At 37.7% G+C, this 25536-nt stretch overlaps 1 protein-coding gene across 2 annotated transcripts in view; it reads left to right on the top strand.

Moving 5' to 3' along the window:
• Positions 1-25294, top strand: part of LOC101742255 (monocarboxylate transporter 14) — a 33864-nt gene extending 8570 nt beyond the window's left edge. Inside the window, exons 1-6 of one of the 2 annotated variants that reach the window (XM_062673456.1) lie at positions 13020-13161; positions 14347-15937; positions 16190-16648; positions 18312-18533; positions 21133-21442; positions 22781-25294. In XM_062673456.1, coding sequence (XP_062529440.1) covers positions 14744-15937; positions 16190-16648; positions 18312-18533; positions 21133-21442; positions 22781-22971 — 2376 coding nt within the window. In that variant the 5' untranslated portion in view covers positions 13020-13161; positions 14347-14743 and the 3' untranslated portion in view covers positions 22972-25294. Of the gene's footprint in view, positions 1-13019; positions 13162-14346; positions 15938-16189; positions 16649-18311; positions 18534-21132; positions 21443-22780 lie in introns of those variants that run through there. The other variant, XM_012690786.4, reaches the window with a different exon arrangement.
• Positions 25295-25536: the final 242 nt, after the last annotated feature.

The raw sequence follows: 25536 nt of genomic DNA, 5'->3' as shown, positions 1-25536 counted from the left end.
CCAAAATAAAACTATAATACAAATAAGGCGATTTAGAAAGTTAGATAATCGTTATGATTCAAAAGATCTAGTAATAATTGGATATTCCCGTGCTTGGTTATGTAGACGTTTGTAAGTTGGGTCCAAGCAAGGGTGGGTCGCAGTTATGATCCAATTGAATCTTCGTTTTTACCTCTACATCTCTTCTTCTATCTTCTATAGGTACACATTACACATATTACATTTATTTAAACTTAAGCTTTATAACGTGTATCAGGGCAGGGAAGCCTATTTTGGAGCAAGATAATCTTGTGTGATCTGTTTTCGATTATTCATTATTATTTTATTCTCAAAGTGTGCTACGATATACAGATATGGATTCATTTGTAATCTTTTATAGGAAATTATAAAATATTGATGTAACTGCGTTTTACGCAAATAGCCACCTGGGAGATTTCACTCAGATTTTATTATGGTATACTTTGTTTTAATGTCGACACATGTCCACTCCCGTGGTCAAAATAAATCCATTAAAATCAGTGAACACAAAACATTCGTCGAGGATTTAGCGTCCTAGATGGACGCATAAATCCGTAATTCCCAAACAGATCAAATTATCCACTAACAAAATCCAAATTCTAAATTAAGCTCCAAATGTATTTCTGCGCAACTTTAAACACGTAAATCATAAATATAAACTTTTAGCAACAACAACATGGCGACTTTCATACGTTAAACTAAAGTTTCATAACACAAATCTAATAAATCATGGTTTGTTTGACGGCTACGCGTAAATATAATTTACTAGGGAAACTCGGTCACGTTCCACTGTGATTGTCGCGAATCTATACGTGAAGCAAAAACTTTGTATCCCTTTTTACGAAATTTGCGCGGACGGAGGAGTCTGAAATTTTCCACACTTATAGAGAATATAGAGAAGAAGTGCACAATGCTCATATTTTTTTTAAATAATGCATAAAATATACATTAAATCAATAAAGAAAACATTACACACACTACATACCATGTATTTGACGCACACACGCATGCATACTATTTATTGACAAACTTTTGTTCTTGACGTCTGTTGTCAAATTGAGATAAAATATTGTTTGTCTTTGTTAATATTTTTTATAGTGTAGTCTTGGCGAAATTTGTGATTATAGAAGTATAAAATACAATCATAATAGTGTTAAAACTTACAATTATAGTCGAATTTCGACTACTGCGGGACCTCTAGTTAAATGAAATTTATTTATTTTTTAATGCTTAGATGGGTGGACGAGCTCACAGCCCACCCGGTGTTAAGTGGTTACGTGCAAGGTTAAGTGCAGCCCATAGACATCTACAACGTAAATGCGCCACCCACCATGAGATATAAGTTCTAAGGTCTCAGTATAGTTATAACGGCTGCCGCACCCTTCGAACCGAAACGCATTACTGCTTCACGGCAGTAATAGGTAGAGTGGTGGTCCTACCTACCTGTGTGGATTCACAAGAGGTCCTACCACCAGTAAAATTTCGACTCTTCATTTTTCATTGACAATCTTGTTTTTTACGATTCTTCAGGTCATCGTTCTCGTCGAACCCGTCGCTTATGACGAGGGGCTCGGCGAGTAAATTAACCCACAGACACAGCCCACTGAGTTTCTCGCCGGATCTTGTCGGTGAGTCGCGTTTCCGATCCGGTTGTAGAGTCTTCAAAGCACTGCCCTTACTAGTGTTAGCAACGTCGTCAGGTTAGAGCCCCGTGAGCTCACCTACTAATTCTGTGAATCTAGTATAACCCTTCGAGGTTACTAGAATAGGTAGGAAAACGAAAACCTACGATTCCGCTCTGGAGACTTCGAGTGTTTCTTCTTGATTAGCAAATTTTTGTGATCGCTTCTGAGGAGTTCTAAGTGTAATAAGTTATACCAGACCGGTTTGCAGATAACGTACTGCATTTGTACAGCGCCCTATGAATAAACGAAGATGAGACATTAAACTAATTACTTTACAAAACCTGACAAAATAAATTGTGTTCAACGAATTAAATAAATGTAATTTTTATATATTTTTAAATATTATAGACAAGGTGTTAAGCGGTTGTTGAAGCCGTTTTAAATACTTTTTATTTATTTTATTGTTTAGATGGGTGGACGAGCTCACAGCCCACCTGGTGTTAAGTGGTCACTGAAGCCCATAGACATCTACAACGTAAATGCGCCACCCATCTTGAGATATAAGTTCTAAGGTCTCAGTTTAGTTACAACGGCTGTCCCACCCTTCAAACCGAAACGCATTGCTGCTTCACTGCAGAAATAGGCATGGTGGTGGTACCCGTGCGGACCACAAGAGGTCCTACCACCAGTAATAAGTTATATGCAGTTTCTTAGACCAAAAAATAGTAATTGCCTCTGGGATTCGAACACTGGCATAGTTGCATCGCTTAATACCAGTACTTAAGAGATATTTTAAGCCACAATTACTTTAAACGACTGTTTACCCCTAAACAAAGATAAATATAACAATAGCAAGGTTATGCAGAACTGAGAAATGCTTATCAACACTACCGAGCGTAAAGGACGTTATTGAGAAATAAATCGAAATCAAGGTTCGATCGATCATTCGCGAGACAAATTTCCGTATCGATAAACGATCGGTAGGTTTTAAGTTTCATTATTATATCCTGCGTGCGTCGATAATCCTTATTGTTGAAGATCTTGGCCTCATGAGGCTGTCCTCGGCAGTGCTTTTGGAAGAGATTTAGTTCTTCGAGGCCGCTGAAGCTTTATTTGTGTCCGGGTAATTAACCGCTGCCAGACTTTCGGCGTTGACTGGTTTACGGTGGAAAGGTCGAACTCCAACTCAACACTCCTCCGACCCTTTTCTCACCCGAGCTTGGGACCGGCATTGGCAGAGTTAATAGTTTATATAGTTAACTGTACTCGGTTCGGTTAACCGACTTCAAAAAAGGAGGAGGTTCTCAATTCGACTGTATGTTTTTTTTGTTTTTGTTTTTTTTTATTGCTTAGATGGGTGGACGAGCTCACAGCCCACCTGGTGTTTAGTGGTTACTTGAGCCCATAGACATCTACAACGTAAATGCGCCACCCATCTTGAGATATAAGTTCACGGCAGAAATAGGCATAAGTTTGTTAATTCATAACTTTTGACTGGGTGAATCGATTTTGATGATTATTCTTTTTAGTGTATATTAATTTATTTCGGTTTTTTTTTTTTCTGTTTAAAGTCGGTTTTTGTTAAAGCATGTAGAGTCTATTTACAATTATATTGCTGGTGGGACAAGTAGTGATTATTGACGATACCTGATTTTCATAACGAACAATTGATGTCAATCACAACACAGAGGTCATGAAATGATTGCTTAGTATTAAATCTAGGGGGTGAAGGCTATTTAGTTTAAGCTACATTTCGCTTGATACACTAGTACATTTATCTTTATAATTAAAGGTCCGTTTTATTTGGTATTAGCATCAACAGTTCAATATTTTTAATTGAACTTCAATTATGTTTATTTCATTGAAATTCAAGCTGAAGAAGTTTTTTGTCATGATATTGCTACGCGCTTGGGTTCGGGATGAATAAATGTTCCACCAAAGTACAACTTAAAACTGTATTTATCGCTTAGAACCACAGATCATAGAAACACAATGATCTTTGCTTAAAACACACTTAAAACATTTTACAAACACTTTAAAATTCTCAATTCGCTTCTTCCGCTTCGCTTCAGGTGATCCGTTCGCTGTTTCGCTTCGAGTAGTTCCGATTACTGACCGACTGCGTGCAATCTCATTTTACAGCCGATACCACATCGCTAGAATTATCGAAAATATTTCAGACAAGTCGAGTATTATGTTTCCGCTATCTGACAATAGATGGCGTTGTACTTCTCGAGCGTTCTAGATGCTACTAGATCCTTCGATATTCGATCGACTAATTGGCGATAGATGGCGAATACTTACCGGCGTAACAATATTTTTTTAAATTTCAAACTTAAAATGGCTTTCCTGTAAAGTTGCAAAAATGTCGTTTAAACTAAATAAATTTATACCCTTCGAAATATTTTTGAGACCATTCCAATATAATAGCGACTAAAGACCTCATATCTCAAAGCGGATGAGTACGTTGTGACTTCTGCAGGCATCGCTAAGCAGACGTGTGAAGAGTTTCAATATCCTTCCAGTGAATTTAATGCAAAAAATGAAAGGATAGTCTTTCGAAGTAGCAACAACCGCTTCGCTAATAAACATCTGTCATGGACGCATCCAACATGATAATTTATTATCTATATTGGTCCAGACGAGAGACGTTATTTCGCTCATAGCAATAAATAGTAATTGTGTTCTATAAATACAAAGTAATCGAGAGTCAATTGACCAATTGAATGCGTGGGCCCGGCCGTGTGGTAGAAATTATAGTATTGATTTGAGTTCATAAATCGTAGTATGGATTCGAGAAACCCGTTATGAGCATTAATAAGGCTTGTTAAAATAAATCATACAGTTTTGCGTTTAATAGTTAGGACTCCATTTTTTTAAGTTTCGTATGATTTACAGTTTTCTTTGCGGGCGTTGGATGTAATGAAGTCTTTTTCTCCAAAATCGAATTTCGAGGGGGTTTGCTTTTTTCACTCGCTTTTTTATATGCACGTGAAAGAGACAGAGCACAGTAAAATTCGAATGTTTCAAATTTATGGCTGAACAATGTCAATTCGTGGCACTGAAGATTGAAAAATTAAAAAGCTACTTTTTGACCGCCGCTCGAATCAAAATCGCGTTTTGTTCACAACACAGACGCTGCAAAAGCGGCATGTTTGAGTTGCTGAGGTGAAAATATGTTTTTATCATATCCTCTTTTGACGAACACGTCGCTATAAGCACACACAATAGCACTAAATAAGATATTGTTAAACCGTATTCCTTTGTTTGTTTCTACTGATTAGCATCTGGACTGATTCCTCAAGATCTCTAGTAGATTAGGGCCTATCAATGTTGATCTTTTATCATCATAATACGGTCGACTTGTAGTTATATCCACGCCGAAGTTAAAATCGGTTAACAGAGTTGTGGCGGTAGCTATCATTACCACAAAATATGTGACTGAATCTCGCTTACGTCATTTTCAAGATAATCTTGCATAAATACAAGTTCCAAGAACAACAAGATTCGGACTGTCGCTCTATTTAACAATTTCCCTCGCTCAGTAAAAAACCTTTACTTTGTTTTTAAGCCTCCCAAACTCTTAATCGGTATTGTAGGTTAGGATTTAGTCTAACCGGTTTTTGACCCGGGTTAAATTACTCTAGTCACTCCCATTTGGCGGGAGCAAGTCCGCCGTGGTACGGCCGTGGCCCAGAAAGAAAAGATCAGAATTAGTGTGAAAGATTAAATTACAAATTAAAGACGAGAAAAATATTCACGCGAAAGAAAAAACACGCAAACGGTAGCAGATGTTTTTATTAACAACCTGATATCTCAAACAGAATAATGTTGCTATTGTTATTTTACTAGCTACGGTTGATGTGTGTATTTCTGAGCTTATGAATTTTATGGTCGTCTATTCTTTGAAGCATTTTGATGTTACTGTCATAATACATAGATTCGTCACAGAAATTAGACAAGTCAGTGGAAAATTCCACGCTTTATTACTAAAATATACAGCATGAAATATGAAATGGATACGTAATTACTAATCATATACATACTTAGATATATTTGAGGTGTTCCCGATTCGTAGACACAATAAATTTATTAATAACAATAATAATAAAGCCTTTTATTCGGACAACAGATATACAATTAAGTTTCTTATATTATTGCACTTATATTGATATGTATATTATGTATTTTACAAAATTGAAATTGTTCACGTATTTGGCGCTTCTCTTCTTTCTGTAAGTTCGTTTGCTAGTTGGCAAAGGCCTCCTCTAACCTACTCCATTCTGATCTCTCTCTGACTACTCTACTCCATGTTATGTCCGCAACCTGCCTGATATCATCGGCCCATCTTTTTTTTTGCCTGCCTCTTTTCTTCGTGCCTTCCCTTGGGTACCAATGTGTGGTTATTTTGCTCCATTTTTCTTTTGATCTGACCATGTGTCCCGCCCACTTCCATTTTAGCCTTTTTATTTTTAGAGTTACGTCTTGTACCTTAGTCTTTTTCCTAATGTTAATGTTTATTAATATTAACAAATAAAAAATGCGAGATTATAGGTACCGTTTTGATTATTATGTCGAAGGGTGAAAGGCTTCGTGGATTATGCGATATTTTTGCAACTTGAAAGCCATTAAGAGTTTAAAAAATTGGAAATAATATCACCACAAAAAACTTCTTCAGCTGTTTGAATGGAGTAAACTTAATTGAAGTTCAATGAAAAACATCGAACTGTTGATTCTAATACTAAATAAAACGCACCTTTAATTACAAAGATAAATGTCGCGTATAAAGCGAAATGTCGCTTAAACTAAATAAAGAGCCTTTCCCTCCTCTATATGTAGGTACGTACTAATTGTGTACTAGATAATACACTTTCTACAAATGAATATCCATACCACCCATATCGTCAGATGTAAGTAGGTATTTAACAAAAACACAACAATTGAGACGCGAATAATTCTCTAAATCCCAAAAATAGTGGGTAAATATAATTAATCTAATTACTACAAAGTCAGTAAATCATTCAAACCAAATAAATTATCGAGACTTCGAAATTCGCAAAGCTAATGGATACAGTTTGCCAAATGACGTCACAGCTGTCGCCATTTTGTGCTATTTAGGGAATAACTCTCCTTGAGACAACGCTGTCTTCCAGTAAACAGATAAATGTTTGTATTTCGCAAGCCTGTGCCAGATTAGATAGTTCTCAAGTCTAATGCAATTAATTGCATTGATTTACGAAGGTTAGTTTTGGATTTTAATTGAATTCGAATTTTCTTAGATTATCAACTGACGGAATTTGTGACTGAAACTTCTTTTTGGTTATGTAATCGTTCGTTTGATCCTAAAGTTATTACTACGTAAAAATCCGAAAAATAAGAACACATTGTATTTTTTTTTTTTTTTTTTATTTTTATCCTACCTAAGCTGATAGCCCTAGCGGCTATTTCAGCGTAGCCTTAACTTTAGTAGGTGAGCTCACGGGGCTCAAACCTGACGATGTTGCTAACACGAACCCTAGCAAGAGTCGTGCTTCGCAGAATCTACCACCGGATCGGAAACGCGACCCACTGAGAAGATCCGGCGAGAAACTCAGTGGGCTGTGTCTGAGAGTTAATTTACTCGTCGAGCCCTTCGTCGCAAGCGACGGGTTCGACGAGAACGGTGACCGGTGCTTGAAGTACCTAAAAGCACCGTTAGTGGATCAGGAGGATCCGAGATGACGTGTACACATTGTAGTGAAACACACTTAAATAGGCAAGGCGGATACCTTTTTTTTTTCACTACATACGCTGATAGCCTTGAGAGGCTATGTCAGCTTTACCCTAGCGTGTAGGTGAGCTCACGTGGCTCAAACCGGGTGTGTTGCTAACACTGGCCCTAGCAAGAGCAGTGTTTCGCAGAATCTACCACCGGATCGGAAACGCGACACACTGAGAAGAGGGGGGGCGGTTACCGAAGACCATAACATAGTAACGTAGACATCCGGCTTATGGAATGAGTTTAAAGTCCTTATTGCAGTGCTATTTAAGTTTCTCAATCTTTAGTGATAAAACCACCCTGTAGTTCAAACAGTAGTGCCAACGTGCGAACGCTAAAAAGGCCCACATATGGTAGAGCTTTCGCACTGCTCTTGCTAGTGTTAGCAAATTCTCTCAGGTTGAGCCCGTGAGCTGATCTATCCGTGCGTGCGAAGCTGGAATAGACCCTAAACTACTAGCGAATAAGGAGGGGAAAAAAGGACAAAACACGAACACTTACTAACTTCACTGGCTTCTCATTGACTTCTCACTGACTTCTGCTAGTTTTCCCACATTCGTAATGAGCTTTTTTTTTTCTACCTATGCTGATAGTCTTGAGAGGCTATATCAGCTTCTCCTTAACATGTAGTTGAGCTCACGGGGCTCAAACCGGGTGTGTTGCTAACATTGGCCCTAGCAAGAGCAGTGCTTCGCAGAATGTACCACCGGATCGGAAACGCGACCCACTGAGAAGATCCGGCGTGAAACTCAGTGGGCTGACTAAGGTTGAGCAGTATCTGTGGATTAATTCGCTCGTCGAGCCCTTCGTCGCGAGCGACGGGTTCGGCGAGGACGGTGACCGGTGGTTGTGGTACCTAAAAGCACCGTTAATGGATCGGGAGGATCCGTAATGACGTGTTTTGGGCGACGTCGACTACTTACCATTCGGTCTACAGGATCGGATATGATAATGAGCTATCGTTCGAGATCGGTATTTCATTGTAATTCTGTGAGTATGTATATTAAGATCTCTGCTGGCAATCGACTCTTTGTTTCCGATCTATCGAAACTCACCATCGTCAGTTGAAAATTGAAGCGTAAATAATAGGCACCCAGCGGACGTGATGTGTCAACAAATGTCGACATACGTTTCCACAAAAAAACAGTAGACATGGATTGTTTTTTATTCGTCTGGCTGCCATAAGTGCCATACAACACACAGTGTACGTGTTACAGTAGAACAACTTAGAACAAAAATCGATTTGTATTCAAATAATATATAATATAATAACCACGTTTTGCTATAAAAATATCCTCCTCCGTGCGTCGTATTCCTCAGTGCTGAGGGTCGTGACCTTTACGGAGCACTTTTGTTAGGACTATGTTCCTTCATTCACTCCTGTCCTCCGCGCATTGGATAGCGACATTGATGGTGGATTCCAAAGTCGTCTTAATCTGATCGGACCAGCGCATGGGACTGCGCCCCCTAGGCCTCTTTCCTTCCACTTTTCCGGTGATGAAAAGTCTCGAGATTGTCACCCTTTTTCCTCGCAACGTGAGAGAAAACTCTAAAATCCTACGTAGGCAAATGATGGAGAGTCTTGAGGAGACGCCTCAAAAATATATATAAAAAATCTTTCACTTATTTTTTTATTTATGTCATAAATCATAATAGTCAATTTATCAGGAATATCAGGTGTAAATGTATTGCTTATTTGTTTATTTGTTTTTTGGTGTACAATAAAGAATACTCTCTCTCTCTCTCTCTCTCTCTCTCTCTCTCTCTTATTTCAAATTTTATATTTATATAGAAATTTGTATATAGGAAAACTCTGCAAGTGCACTATGTGGCTATGACGTCAAGTTCCCTTGAGTTATTCTTGTATTGCAGTCAATCGTTTAGTTTGTCAATGTCATTGATATGGTTGCAAATCATTAATTATCTACATATATAAAAATGAATTCCTGTTCGTTAATCTCGCTAAAACTCGAGAACGGCTTGACCGATTTGGCTGATTTTGGTCTGGAATTATTTGTGGAAGTTCAGAGAAGGTTTAAAAGGTAGATAAATATGAAAAAGCTCGGAATTAAAAAAAAAATCCCCCGTCTTTTGTTTGTTTTAAGTTTATTTTATACAAAAGTTTAGATCTTTTATTTATCGATTGAGGCACTACGAAGTCTGCCGGGTCAGCTAGTTATTAATAAAAATGTTTAATAATTAATTGATAAAAGGGAAATCATTTTGTTATATGGCTACAACAAACGCAATCTCATATAATATATTATGTATGTATGATCACACTGTACCCTAACGATTTTATAATCTAGTACTTTAATAATCTAGTAGGTACTTCAAAAACGTCTTTGAGAAATACCGGGTCTCTGGTGGTAGGACCTCTTGTGAGTCCGCACGGGTAGGTACCACCACCCCGCCTATTTCTGCCGTGAAGCAGTAATGCGTTTCGGTTTGAAGGGCGGGGCAGCCGTTGTAACTATACTTGAGACCTTAGAACTTATATCTCAAGCTAGGGGGCGCATTTACGCTGTAGATGTCTAAGGGCTTCAGTAACCACTCAGCACCAGGTGGGCTGTGAGCTCGTCCACCCATCTAGGCTATAAAAAAAAGGTCTCGGTGTTTATGGAATAAGTTGACGCTGCAGCAGATTTCGGACTGGCGCGGCGTACGAATGTTGCACGCAATTACCATGTCTTTTTGCGCTACAGTATATCTCTAATAATAAGTTTCTTTAGGAGTTCATTTTTAATATGGCTTCGATTGGCGTTGCTTGTTTATTAGCCATTTAAACTGTACATTTTATAATGAAGTTCAACATCATCTTAATTTTTTTTATTGGTCACTTCCGATTTCTTTCATTTTCGACCAAACTTTAATTACAAGCAATGCGAAAAATAACATTTCCTTTTAAAATCTGGTTGCGGGTACATTACTCTCGCTTTAGAATTATTTTAAAAAACTGCATGAAGAAACTAAAATGAATGGTTTAGAAGTTGAATCTTACGTATTAAGTCACTGTTCTTTATAAACTGTGGCAATAAGACGGAGAAAAAAAATATTATTCTTGTTTTTGAAGAAGCGGGCGTCGCGCCAAATACACAAGTCAAAATACCTTGTTTTCTGAATGCATTTCTGTACCTAATAAATAATTGTGTAACTAAGTTGCTTATATTCGAGTATATAAAATATTGTACAGAATTTCAATGAAGTTTATAAAAATGGCTGAGGATATTTATTATAAACGTTTACCCACTACGGACGGATGATGGTTTAGTAGTATTAGCCACTAGAGAAGGCAGTTATCGCACACTGACATTATTATTTCATTAAGCTCGGGCGCATACACTTTTTTCCTACCTTAGCTGGTAACATTAGAAGGTTACGCCAGCGTCACCGAGCGAGTAGGTGAGCTCACGGCGCTCTAACCTAAGGACGTAAGACGTTGCTAACACTAGCCCTAGCAAGAGCAGTGCTTCGCAGAATCTACCATCGGATCGCAAACGCGACCAACTGAAAAGATCCGGTGAGAAACTCAGTGGGTCTGTAGGCTAAGAGCATGCCATACTGGTCCGTACGTATGAAGGCTTAGGTGCAGAACCCCCGATTTTGTATTATCCCGGATCAAGTGCTCGCCTTCAAGACATATAAAAACTTACCGTAGAGATACGGAAGGACAGTGTGCGGCACGGCAAATATCTGTCACGCTATTATCAAATAGGTCCAATCCTCTGTTCTCAACGGTATAAGTAACCATAATCTTCAATTATCTTGCCAACAACGGATGTAATTATTGGTACACGTAAAGCTATCCGTGTCAATGTTGAGAAGAGGTTGATTTTAGTGTTGACTGGATCTTTGCAGCTATTTCATAATTGAGTGTTTCCTTATTGGATTCTTTGTCAGTGGATTGGTGGATGTTAACTGACAGCTAGATCAGGACTTGTTCTTTGAACAGGGCTTTGGAGATGTGCGTTACGTCATTTTGTAGGATTACAAAGATGAATACGATAGGGTCGTGCTTAAACGTCTTTGATTTTCCTAACGTTTCGATGTAATGTATATGCTCTCTCATAGCTCCTAAGGTATACATCGAAGACATAAAGTCACGGCTCTTAAGCCTTTTTCGAAATATCTACGTACCTACATTTAAAGTTTGGAAGAAGTAAATGTTTTATTGTTCAGTCGTTACCGAATCCCCAAGAAAGCGTGATTTCTACAATGTAAATATTACGAAAAAAAAATGACATTAGGGTTTCCTTTGGTATGGAAGGTTAGTGGCGGGGGACCCTTCCAGCTTCACCAGAAGGGGAGGGGTTTGCCAATAACAGCTCGGGCCAATGAGGCCTGGTAATTCAAAGTAGCTTCGCGAATGCGTTTGTTACCGGATCGACATTAGGAGCCGAGCTGAGAAGATCCGGCGAAAAACTCAGCGGTCTGATGTTATGGGTGATCACCACGTAGCTGCTGCTTCCTAATAATCTTACGGCAGGTTTCTGGTCGTATAACGCAATAGAAACTTCATTTTAATGTGGGCTTCGATAGTATTTGACCTTGATGTATTATCAGTACATTTCGTGTGACTCATCTATACCGATAAAAAATATCGTATAAACCGCAGTGCATTTGATAGAAATACCTTCTCGTCGAACCCGTTGCTTGCGACGAGGGGTTCGCGAGTAAACTAACCCATAGACAAAGCCCACTGAGTTTCTCGCCGGATCTTCTCAGTGGGTCGCGTTTCCGATCCGGTGGTAGATTCTGCGAAGCGCTGCTCTTGCTAGAGCTAGTATTAGCAACGTCCAGATGTTTGAACCTCGAGAGCTCACCTACACGTTAGGGTTACGCTGGCATAGCCTCTCAAGGCTACCCAGCTTAAATAGAAAAAAAAGAAGATAGAAATGTATCTTCTTTTGCAATTACATGGATGGGCTCGGTTTCGCGGTCAAAGAAATTTAGTATTTATTGCTTTAATATTAGATCGCTTCAAGTCATGCGACCTACATTCAAACAACCTTGACTTTGTTTTCGGGGGCGTTAACCTCTACAATTTCGGCGTTTCCTGATAGCAATGTTTGTACGACAGTAAATTCATTTATCAAACGCGAGTTTATTTTATCTCTTCTCCTTGTGTTTTTAGTCGTTCAACAGATAAAAACCAAGGTAGCTTCATAAAGTAAATGTAGCGGTATCGATTAGTTAATAGGAGGAATATGATTGAAACATGAACGAATCGACTTAAATTTTCATAAAATCCACCTTACTTACATTTACATTACATTTATTTAGCAACAGAACCGGAAAGATTATCTCCGTGTAGTAGTAGTGGCTTCGAAATATGTTTAGTTAGTTTACAAAAAAATTCTTGCTAAGTATTTGAGACGATTCTCAAATATTCAGTGTTCATATCATTCTGAATGCGTTTTAATATGCGTATTTACGCTCATTCAATGCAAATTGATACCTTGCATTCGTATGCGTTGGTAAGTTTAATTGGTAACGATGCAATGGCGTCGGTCGCGAAACCGGTTCTAACCACTTTCAACTGAACCTCGTCGTGTTTTTCCGTTCGTTGACATGCGAGCTGTAAATCTCATTATTCTTGTGCAAATGTTGGATATGGTCAGGGAAGTTGGTTATTGCAGCAAATACAGTTTTACGTAATGCTCATTTGAACAACGAAATTATCGCAAGTAATAAATAATAACTAAGAAATAGTTTAATTTGCATATGTATATCTTGTCTTTTGGGAGCGGCTAAGAATAGGTAAGGTATAGTAATATGTACTTTATCATTCCGTGGACTCGACGACTTTAAGAAATAAAATAATCAAGCAACGTGACTTTTTCGGTTTTCTTGAGACGACATTTCGTCATCGGCGCGTGTTTGTGATACTTTTTGTTTTTTTTTTTGGTGGGAAATGGAACCGGTCTTTTTATCAGAAACATCGGTGCCGCCGCAGAGTTGGTTTCGTTCACAAGCGTCTTATGAATTCTATGTTATATGGACGCTCTAGAATTAGTCACTAACTTAATTATCATAATGAATGACTCAACCGGCAACCAGTCTTTCTGTCTTTAAAAAAATACAAATACCTAATCTTCGAAACAAAAGAATTTGTTTCTTGTAAAATATGTATGTAGGTGAATACCTAATGGTTTTCTGTTACAATTCTGAAGATAACTAATTAATTTATTATACTTATATTAATTCATTTGTAAATATGAAGATGCGGCTTGAAAGATACATCACGTCAGGTGAAGTTATATAACCCTTCGAGGTAACTAGGATTAGGTAGGAAAAATACAACATTCACGGGTATTATAAGTTGTCAAAATTGTTCTGTGAAAAATTTAAGCGAAAACAATAGTTTTAATCGATTATTAAAAAAAGTTTTTAGAATATAAATTTATGCTTGCAAAGTTTACAGTAAATAATAAAGCTGTTTTTGAAATGAATAATGGTCACAGGAGCGCACAGAATGGAAGCGGCTTCCATTAAAATACATTTTACGGGCCACATTTAAAGGCTTTCTTATGGATCTTCTCCTGTGTTATGAATTCTTAAAATACGAGAGGAATGCCGAATATAATGAACAAAATCACTCTAGTCAACAATCAACTTTGTTATTGATTACTGTCAAAGCTAATGACTACTAGACCATTGAAGGTGTAGATATGTTGAATCATATTAAATCTTTTATTGTCTTCGAAGGCTTAGCTGATGATGAGTAGTCACCGTCGCGCGTAGACATCAGGAACTCCAGCTCAATAAAAAACGATACCTGCAGCTAAATACTCCTCAAAGCTCGTTTGAAGAAGTAATATCACAAAGTTCGGGAAACTTCGTAAATGAGGGTTCATGTTAGAGTCGAATGGTACGCGGCAAGGAAATAACGGCTAGATTAAATACTTAGGTTCAATGAAAATAAAACATGTTCTATTGTTTCAGATTCTGGTATATTCATGATTGAAGTTCTGAAATGTCTCTAAGAGGATACAGCACGAAACTTTAATTCTTCATGTCAAAGAGATTCACGACGTTCATGAACAAAAACAATTACAGCTACGAAAGTGTTCTTTTCGGGAGTGTGAGATCGAGGACTAGCCGGTCCTTGATGTACCCGATAAGCTACAACCCCTGCGCCCTGACACTCTGCATCTCAAAGAAGCCTTGTCGTTACTCAGCTAGAGATCCAAGATTAAGATACGGGTCAAGAGAACTAAGCACCTCCACGTAGACGTCTCGTCTAGTTGGATTTTATATCCAGTTTCGGTAGTTTCGACGTCCTTAGAGGACTCAAGTCTGCGTGCTCATTAAGCACTGTTCGTGGTCGCTCCATTGACTAATGGACACGGAACGTACATATGCAAATGGAGTCGCCGGTAATGAGAAGTATCTCAAGTACGAGCATAAAGTTCCGTCTGAAGAGGAGAAGACTACGTCTCCTTTATTAGAGAAGGACAATATAGAGTTTATTGATGGTGTAGATTTGAAGAAAGATGAGGGAACTCAAGATTCAGATAGAAAAGATGACGGAAATAACTTGACGGTTGGTTACTATAAAGACGGGAAAGAAGATGATGCGACATCAACTAATGAAGGTGTAAAGTTCTTTGGGCTAGGAGATGCAGATAGTATATGTTCTAGTGGACCACCGCCGGAGTCAACTCCGCAAATACCAGATGGCGGTTGGGGCTGGGTGGTTGTGGCTGCTTCATTTCTAGTAGCGACAGTAGCAGACGGCCTGGCATTTTCTTACGGGCTGATAAATGACAAGTTCGTCCTTTACTTCGAGACCAGCGAAGCGAAAACTTCGCTTATCGGAAGTTTGTTTATATCCGTTCCATTGATCGCTGGGCCAATTATGAGTGCTTTAGTCGACAGATACGGATGCAAGAATATGACTATAGTTGGCGGGGTTGCGTCTACAATCGGATTCGTTGCTGCATCATTCAGCAATTCCGTTGAAGTCTTATATGTTACTTATGGTATAATGGCTGGATTAGGTATGGGACTATTGTATGTTACAGCTGTCGTATCAATAGCGTTTTGGTTTGAAAAGCGCCGTAACTTAGCCGTCGGGCTCGGCTCGTGCGGAGTTGGCTTTGGAACATTTATTTACTCTCCCTTGACGACCTACTTACTTGATGAATACGGTTGGAGAGGTGCCTTACTACTACTCGCTGGCACGGTACTAAACGTGTGCGTGTGTGGTATGCTCATGAGGGACCCTGAATGGCTGATTCTGGAACAAAAAAAGCAAAGACAGTTGAGTAAGGCAAAGAGAGCTTCCAGTTCTATGTCGATCTCGGCTAGATCTGCAAAGTCTGGTGGAGCGGAGTCCATGTACCCTGGAGTCGAGGAAATTAAGACAATGATAAAGAGTGGTGAGACACCGGAATATATCCTAACGGCATTAGTCGCGTCGATTGCCGAAGCGGAAAGCTTGGAGGCTGCTACAAAAGCTAATGCGGATCTTTCCAACCATAAAGTTAGCTCAGTGATAAATTTACCTACGTTTTTGAAGCAAAGCGAAAAGGTACCCTAAATTATTAATATTGTTTACACTAAAGTTCTATAACTATAAGTATTATAATTGAAAACGCATGTAGCAAGAGCGACAATGACAAAAAATATATAAGCAGTAGGGACGTGGTTTTCATAAGTTATTACCGTAAAACTCATAGACATACCTACATAAAAAAATTATACATAACTAAATGATCCATAATATTAATGAATTAATTTTATACCTTTGATCCTCTAAATCATTAAACTGCCTATATTTCAGGTACCAGCAGAAGTATTAGACCAGCTTATATCAAACAAGCGACTTTATAACATAGTATTACAGAATTATCCATCATTACTTGCACTAAGGAGTAATTCCGAACAGAAACTACCCACAGAACCGCCCCCGTCCAAAGCGAAACCAGTGAAAATGTCCATGAAGCTGAAACTCAGTAAGAAAGAGAAGAAAGACTTTGCATCTAAGCTGGACGTTGTGAAGGAGAAGTTACTGCAACCGATACCAGAAAACAAGGTCATAATACCGAAAGCTGAACGGCAGGCTTGGTTCTCGAGACAGATCCAAACCGATCATCATTATTTCAGAGAGATAAGGGTGCACAGGAATTCGATAATGCATCGCGGGGCAATGATGAACATTGCCAAGTACAAACTCCGTGCGTCGTCTTGTCCAGATATTTATAGAAATTCTATGTGGTCCGTTGAAGACCACGAGGAAAAGGTAAGCTACCTGATTTGTTATTATAAATCTCCCTCAGTAGATTCTGTCGCATATTCCTAATAAACAGTCTAATATGAGAGAATTTTTTTCTTTGGAAAAGTAGTCAATCTTCAGAATCTTATCTACGTGCGATACGAACATTACTAAAAGAATTGGTTTTCCGTAATCGGGCATGTTAATTGCGATTACCGTATTATTTGAATCCGTGAACAAAGAAATCGTTTTACTTATCAGTTTAATTTCTTAGTCGATTATATTTATCGATCGTATCTGTAAGTTAGTTGACATTATCTTAATTACTTGTCGTTGTAATTTTGTCTCAATAAATCATGTAATTGGAAATCACTGATCATGGAGAATAGTGCGTACAAAATCAAATCACAAAAAGACTGATGATCTTTTGACCCACACACTGTGTTTTTGTCACTGGTTTTATCAGAGTGGTCACATTTTCAGAAATGGATCCAAATCATTTTTGTTTTTGTTTATATGTCCGAGAGATCTATTATAGTACATGTAACCTTCCTATAACAAGGCAGAGACATTTCTGCAAAGTCTCGTGTTGTATGAGACTAGAAGCCAGTACAAAAAGGAGAGTATTTTTTCTGAATGAAACATCGTAACTAAGGCTTTATGTGTTTTTTTTATCTTTTAAACATAAGAAAATACGCAGTAAAATTTCATTTATTCCCATGTATTGTGTATTCATAGCGCAAAAAGTAATTTTCTAAATAATTTTAAACGAAAATCTCGCTATCGTGTGGTTCATGTACCTTGTTAAAGAAGGTTTTGGGGATTTTTTTAGAGTGAAACCGTATTGTAAAATACCGTGTTATTTGAGGGTTACCTGTATAGAAGCTGAATTGTCAATGAGATGCAAGCGACGGTGACGTCATCACCTCGGCAGAGTCGTGCGAGCTGAGCATAAGATGTTGTTCATTCCACCGACCGGACAGACTTCTGAAAACTGAGTCCAACACGATATGTTCTCCGGGGTAGACCGCTACCCTAAACTCTGCCTTCAAACGACATACACGTCGTCTTCTCGCATTAAAACTGTATTAAAACTATTTCACTTTTGCGCATTTATTGTTTTTTTTTTACGATTGAGGTATATTTGTTGCCCAGAGGCCTTTCCAGTTTCACCAGGACGGGTGGGCGAGCAAAAGCTCAGCCAGCAGGATTTTATTTATTATTCTCTTTCTCCCTTTCTAACCGTTTTCTCTCAGGTTCTGTTCGCACGAATCTTACATATTGTCTTCTCGCATTAAATTAATTAAATAAAAATTAAAACTGTATAATCTCAAAACTTACAAAATTTTACAGGAGAGTGTTTTAAAGGTTTTGTATCATATTGACATATGATATTTTTAATATTAATCATCTTTAAAACATTTATTTTTTAGTTTTCACCAGTTACATTATCTGTTTTTTAAAGTAAGATAAAATTATGTATTAATTTTGTTAATAGTAGTTAAAATATAGGTAAACTAAAAAAAAACTAACACTAAACTGCACTCTTTTGACAGTATTTATGAGAAAAATACTGGTGATACCAAATGATTCCGCGTATTAACTCAATTTCGATTATTTTTGGAAATTGTACACTTTTAATGCGAAAAGACGACGTATTATAAAAGACGATGTATTATTTATATTTTAGACATGGGGACGACGACTAATAGACACGATCAACAAAACATTTGATTTCAACATGTTCACGGAGTTCCATTTCCTAATGATGAACTTATCCACGCTGGTGCTGTTCATATGGTTCATAGTACCTTACTTCTACATATCCAGTTTCATGCAGATGCGGGGCTACTCCGAAGTAGACGGCTCTTGGTTACTGAGCACTTTTGGCATTGCTACCATAATTGGAATAGTAAGTATTATAGTAAAAATGCTTTGCTTTTTAAGGGTGCTTTTTAAGATATTATTGAAATAATAATTCTTCTACTCATATCTGAGTCGTCTATTATCAAAGGTGGCAATCTGTGCATTTGGACAAATTTTTTTTATTGATATGTCAATTCAGATTGATTTGAATATAATCGTCTCCTTCAAAGAATACGGTTCAAAACCTGCATTAAATAAAGGTTAATAGTTAACCTGTTATTTATCTAAGATGTCGTTCCGAAGAGTTTTGTGACTGCCAATGGAATACAAAGTCAATAATTCGTTTTTCTGATTTACCAATCATTGTCCAAAAGTCAGATTGCCGGCTTTGATAATAGTCGACTCATCTGTCAGAAAAATATTGTGTATAACTAATAACACCATGCACTCCACGCTTTTTTTACAATAAAAAAAAATTTTTTTTTTACTGTTTTCAATTTTAATTTATTTTCTATTTTTTAGTTGAATTTTATATAAAACGTGTTTTTTAGTTTTTTTAAACTATTATTTATTTTAAATTTGTTATTTGAATTTCAATTTGTTCAATAATTTTTTTCAATTTTATTTTTCCAATTTTTTTTAAATATTGAATTGTCATCGGTCCTCGTTAAATTTACAGAGTTTGAATGAAATCTGGCTGTTTAAAGTGGGTCAAAATCGCATCTAAAGGAGTCAGTTACAAACATACAAACATACATACAAGTGAAGTTGATATAAAGCGTATAATATAGGATATATACACAAGAACATAGTTTATCTATAGTGGAACAGTTCATCCACAGTACGTTTGCAGAGGTTTTTTTATCATGTACCATCATACTTTGGAACTTTATTTTTTTAATGTTTCCCGTCGCTGTGACACATTCTTTTTGAAGCGAAATTTTAGGAGATTCCTCAACGCTAGTATTTGGCTTGCCTGTACCCCTGCCATTGCTAACGTCCATTGGGCAATAGTGACCAATCAAGTTGGGCCGTGTACTCATATGTCTACAAAGGTCGTTAAAAAGTATTTTTGTTTCACCATCAATATAGCGGTATATCAATGAAGAGATATAAAGGCTACAGCTGGCCGGTGGTAATGTGTGTTTTCGAAGTGTGTATGGGTGTCGAAAACGCGCACATGTGGCTTAAGTACGTCATAAGTGGTTCCCCTCGCCGACGGACTCCAAAAATACCACAGGCCTGGAAAGTAGTTATCTACTACAAAGAACTGTTATGATAATTTTGATTGTGCCAAAAACCGCTCTAGTAGGTATTTGTCTTCATCTGTCGTTTATTATCTGTCATCATAACATTAACTTCAGCTTAGGCCGGTCTGTCAAGATTCTAGCACATTCTAGAAACCCTGCGAACGCATTTCGTAATGGTCGCGGAAACCGCTGGAAATTTGTTTAACTTTTATCCACATCTAAAGCGAGTGTTAGAAAGGGATTAATGAGGCCAAAAATGTATACACTATGTCCGGGCTTATACTAGTAGATCATTTTGTTTTATATACATTGTGACATTCATTGTTATTACCAGTTAAAGTCGTATTTGTTATGATAAACAATAACGGCAATGGAACGTGACAACACGATAAATACTACACAACACAATAAACACTTTAATAGTCTAAGGACAAAATACGACCGTTGAAACATAACTAAAATGTTGCATCCACGTAGGTATGTAGATATGTCAAACAGTTTCTTTTCCTGCGATAATTCTTTGTTAATACATTTTGCGACTGTTTAACTTTATTTCTTATTTATACAGGTAGTGATTTAATTTAATGCATATTTGAGTTATTGTGACATTATCATCACTTTAATTGTTTAAACAAAAGAAACAGAATTTCCACCGCAAAACAAACCAGTTTGAAGGTTGCGACAGCGGTGTACAGTACCATTGAGTCGTAGACCTCAAGTTAGTATGGGGTTCTGTGACCAATTGGGCATGGCCACCGATTTAGTGCATAAACAACTCATGTGTTTACGTCCATTAACGCAATATGCATTTAATTACCAATTCACTCACATTTTGCACTTTATGCCTCTCATTGCAAAATTATCTGAAGATAAACAAGGACGCAATTCAATACAATTATTTCTCAATTTGTGCACCTAATAGTATGCACGTATATTATATATCTATATTTATGTACATATATAATGCGCTGCGTGCGGGTCAGTCCCAACAGCTATTTTTTTTATATTTTTTTTATTGCTTAGATAGGTGGACGAGCTCACAGCCCACCTGTTGTTAAGTGATTACTAGAGCCCATAGACATCTACAATGTTCGCTACCCGCGGCTGTTCGAATCGTGGATGGATCTGGACTGTCCAATAATGCAACACTGGACACGTGTGCATGTTGAGCACTCTGGATCCAAACCAGCCTTTAGGTTAGGGTAGTTTTGACATTCATTTCTATTTTGTGTTTTATTATTATTATTTATTTATATTTTGTTCCGAAATTGTTGTTATAGTTTTTATTTAAGTTTTGGATTCTTAGTGAAATGTTATTATGTTAATGAATATAATATGGATTCAAAATCTGAAATAAGTAAAAATATTTGACAACGATTTCTTTGAACCTTCCAGGTGGGCCTCGGTTGGATGGGCGATCTGCCCTGGGTGAACGTGACCAAGACTTACGCGATATGCCTCGTATTCTGCGGCATATCGATAGTAATGTTCCCGGTACTGATACGAGTATTGGATCCGGCATCGCCGGCCAGTTTCTACGTTCTAGCCATCAACGCGGCGATTTTTGGATTGATGTTTTCCAGTTCATATTCTTACACGCCCAGTATATTGGTGGAGCTGATTGCGCTTGAAAGGTTTACTATGGCGTATGGCCTGGTGCTACTCAGTCAGGGCGTTGGCCATCTGATTGGTCCCCCTATAGCTGGTTAGTATTTGCTTATAGTTTTTTTTTGCTATTAATATAATACTAGTGGTCCCGCAGTAGTCGAAATTCGACTATAATTAATTGGAATTATTAGTTTCAACATTATTATGGTCCTATTGTTACAGATTTTGCCAAGACTATACACTATAGGCAAATATTCGTAATATTAAAGATAAACAATACTAACCTATTTTCAATTTGACTATAAGCAATAACAAAAGTTTGACAATACTTCAGTGCGATTCGAACCCGCGACCACCTTTTGTAGTGACCATGTCACTTACCACTACACCAGACGGCCGTTTATAGTTATACAGTGGTACCTCGATATACGAGTGCTTTGAAACGAACAAGGTTTTGGAACGATGTAAACTCGTATGTCGAGCTTATCACCTCATTTCATCATATAAGTCTCTTTAGACGTTGTCATTGAACTATGACTTCAAAAAGTTTTCATTTGAAATGGATATAAGAATAAGGAAATGGATATTATCTGGAACCGCTGCGTTCATCGACAGTGCGTTTCCAAAGATCATTTTTGCCACGTACCATCCGGCTTTGGAATGAACTCCCCTCCACGGTGTTTTCGGAGCGCTATGACATGTCCTTCTTCAAACGAGGCTTGTGGAGAGTACTTAATGGTAGGCAGCGGCTTGGCTCTGCCCCTGGCATTGCTGACGTCCTTGAGCGACGGTGACCACTTACCATCTGGTATGCTCGTCTGCCTACAAATGGGAATAAAAAAAAGGAAAACTTTCTTACACTAAATCAAATCGAAGTTAGTGTCTCCGTGCGAACTTCTCTAATGTTGCTTCTCTGCCGCAAAGGAGAAAAGGACAAGGCATATACCTGTTGCTTATTTAAGATATTCTTAATTACATTATGCGACTGTCTTATCATTTGGGCTATGCTTGCTTTCCGGCAAATAGCCTGATCACGAGTCAACTTGTTTTTAATATAATAATTGAGTCGTCTATTATCAAAGGTGGCAATCTGTGCATTTGGACAAAAAAATGTTATTGATATGTCAATACAGATTGATTTGAATATAATCGTCTCCTTCAAAGACTACGGTTCAAAACCTGCATTAAATAAAGGTTAATACTTAACCTGTTATTTATCTAAGATGTCGTTCAGAAGAGTTTTGTGACTGCCAATGGAATACAAAGTCAATAATTCGTTTTTCTGATTTACCAATAATTGTCCAAAAGTCACATTGCCGGCTTTGATAATAGTCGACTCAATTATCCCTTTTTAAACTGTACTGATATTGCTAGTTAAATTACAGTTAATATTGGACTGTTGGTTCCGTTTGGATGATTTTATTTTTAATTTCAGGAGCTCTCAAAGATTCGACCGGCCAATGGGACGCGGCGTTCTACTTGGCTGGTATATGGGTGATCGTTTCCGGTGTCCTTGTTGGCGTCATACCTTACACCCAGAACTTCAGGATGTGCGGCAACGCGCCCCTGGCCAAGGACGCGGCCGGCGAGCCTGACCCTGGAATCAAAATTATTATAGCACATTAAATTTTGAGGTTTCGATTTAAGTCGTCAAGTGTTTGCTTTCAGATTAAGTTTTATTTTTTATTTTTATTGCTTAGATGGTTGGACGAGCTCACAGCCCACCTGGTGTTATAAGGTTACTGGAGCCCATAGACATCTACGACGTAGGTAAATGCGCCACCCACCTTAAGATATAAGTTCTAAGTTCTCAGTATAGTTACATCATTCTGCTTCACACTTTCGTGGTTATCTACATTGCAAAATTTTTTTTGGAAGGAAGGATTACTGGTGGCCTTGAGCCCTTTCCAGATTCACCAAGGCATGTAGGTGAACAAAGGCTCAGCCAGGAGGGACGAGGTTTTCTAAGAGCTTAAACCTTTAGGTTTCAATTTAAGTCCTCAAGTGTTTTGCTTTCAGCTTAAATCATTCTGCTTTACACTTTCGTGGTTATCTACATTGCATACTTTTTTTTGATAGGAAGGATTACTAGTGGCCTTGAGCCTTTTCCAGATTCACCAAGACATCTGGGCGAGCAAAGGCTCAACCCAGGGATGGGATTTTTTAAGAGCTGCCCGAGCGTCTTTGGACGAGACTTAACCACTCAAGGGCAGCTGATTCTCGAATGCATATTAATTGGGCCGTAAGTGTCACATTTAACGTGGTTCCGATATTTCAGCGTATTGCAAGCGTCATGACGATGGTTAGACTGAAGACTGTGGGTAGGATGTTGGGAACAGATAAACCTATCTACCCTCTTTCTGATCTATTTTTGGATGCTACCACTGGAACTCGTTGATTAGTACCGACAGTAGCGGGTACACTTTCTGTAGGATTATATGTGAAAATTGTTGTAAGACCCCGATTATCTCTAGTGGGTTACATTAATCGACATTCAAAGGCGACATTATTTCGAGGTGAGCGTTCGCATTGCCATCGAAATACGACCATTAATTAGTACTGATGACTGATTCAGACTTACTTTACTACTTACTATTTTGAAATTTGTGAAGGTGAGAGGAAATGCGTTTTTTTTTTTGGTAATAATAATAAAGCTAATGAAAACAAAAAGAAAATCTATTAACCAATAGAAGACAAAAATTGACGTAACTGGTTTGTGCAGTTATAAACAAATTTTTTTTCTGACGCCACATCCATATTCAGTATTTATGTAGTTACTGATTTATTAAAATTCAGAACTCTTTAAAATCTTTTTTAAATCCTATTGTACTTAGAGCTTCAAACAATTTGCGTGTTTGGATTTTGATTTTTAAAAATCGAAACTTCGTGATTAGTTACATACGTATAATAAATACAGCCGCGTGCTGGGTCGAGCTTAACTAAGTATTTAATTTATAATCAACTTTTTGATTTTCCGACACGACGTACTGAAAATAGCTACCAATTCATTAATCGGTTTCTGGGATTATTCTTCATCTCTGTAAGATGCAGCGAAATCCCTTACTAACCTCAAATGAGAGAGAATTTAATAGATCCAAGCGAGTGATAGACAAGAGCTTACAGTAGAGGGAATTTCCCCCGCTAACGTACGCTAAGGGCCGAAGTATCACCAGTCGTAGGCGCTGTAATTATTCCGTCTATCCAAAGCTGGTCTAGATGACGTCACGGGTGTCACCTGGTTGCTTGTTCACAACACGCGTATAAAGCAACTTACGTCATCTACCTCCACGGGAAGATGCGCCTATATGAGAAATATAACTAAAGGACTACAACACCTATTATCTGTGTGCTTATTGCGAATTTTTTAACGTTTTCGATAACGTAAAAGTTAACTCAAATTTGTAGAGTTGGAACGTTCGGCTACGTTTGCCGCTAGGGGCGCTGTTCCAACTGCATACAAATTTAAGTTAACTTTTACGCTATCGAGCACGTTAAAAAACTCGCACTAAGCACACTCATCACTCGGCCACTTTAAGTAGATACTTATTGTTCTCATAGAAACCTTTCACAGAATTGTATTTGTTGTACCTGCGTATTAATGAAAAATCAAACAAGACCCAACCCTATTCTTGAGTGTATTAGCACAAATTTTTAATAAAGTGCGAAGTATTTTTAACAGTAATTGTGTATTTTTTATGCTTTATTTACAAGCCCCGAGGTGATTTTTAGTAATTTTAAGATAATTTTGATACTTAATTGTTTAGTAGGCTGCAATGCAGATTATTTTGTAATGTGTGTAACTCTGTGTACATTTACGTAATAGACTTTTGTAAGATTACGAATTGACATTCAGTTTTCGAATACTATTGCCATGTTTCTTAAGTGAACACTACAGTTCGATTTTGTGTTTGTTTTAATTATACTAATAAAACGTTTTAATCCATTTTTAGTTGTTGTTTTTATTTTAATACGTACGTACGTTTTTTAAGCGGTAGGCAGCGGTTTGGCTCTGCCCCTAGCATTGCTGAAGTCCATGGGCAACGGTAACCACTCACCATCCGGTTGGCCGTATGCTCGTCTGCCTACAAGGGCAATAACAAAAAATAAAAAAACCTAAAAAAATATTTTTTGGAATGTTGTCATAGAGGTATTCACGAACCGTTTTCACTATGAAGGATTAGAAATGTTGTT

This window comes from Bombyx mori, chromosome 17, assembly GCF_030269925.1.
Source record: "Bombyx mori chromosome 17, ASM3026992v2".
Lineage (NCBI taxonomy): Eukaryota > Metazoa > Arthropoda > Insecta > Lepidoptera > Bombycidae > Bombyx > Bombyx mori.
The sequence above is the reverse complement of the archived record's forward strand: the minus strand, read 5'-3'. Positions and strand labels throughout refer to the sequence as shown.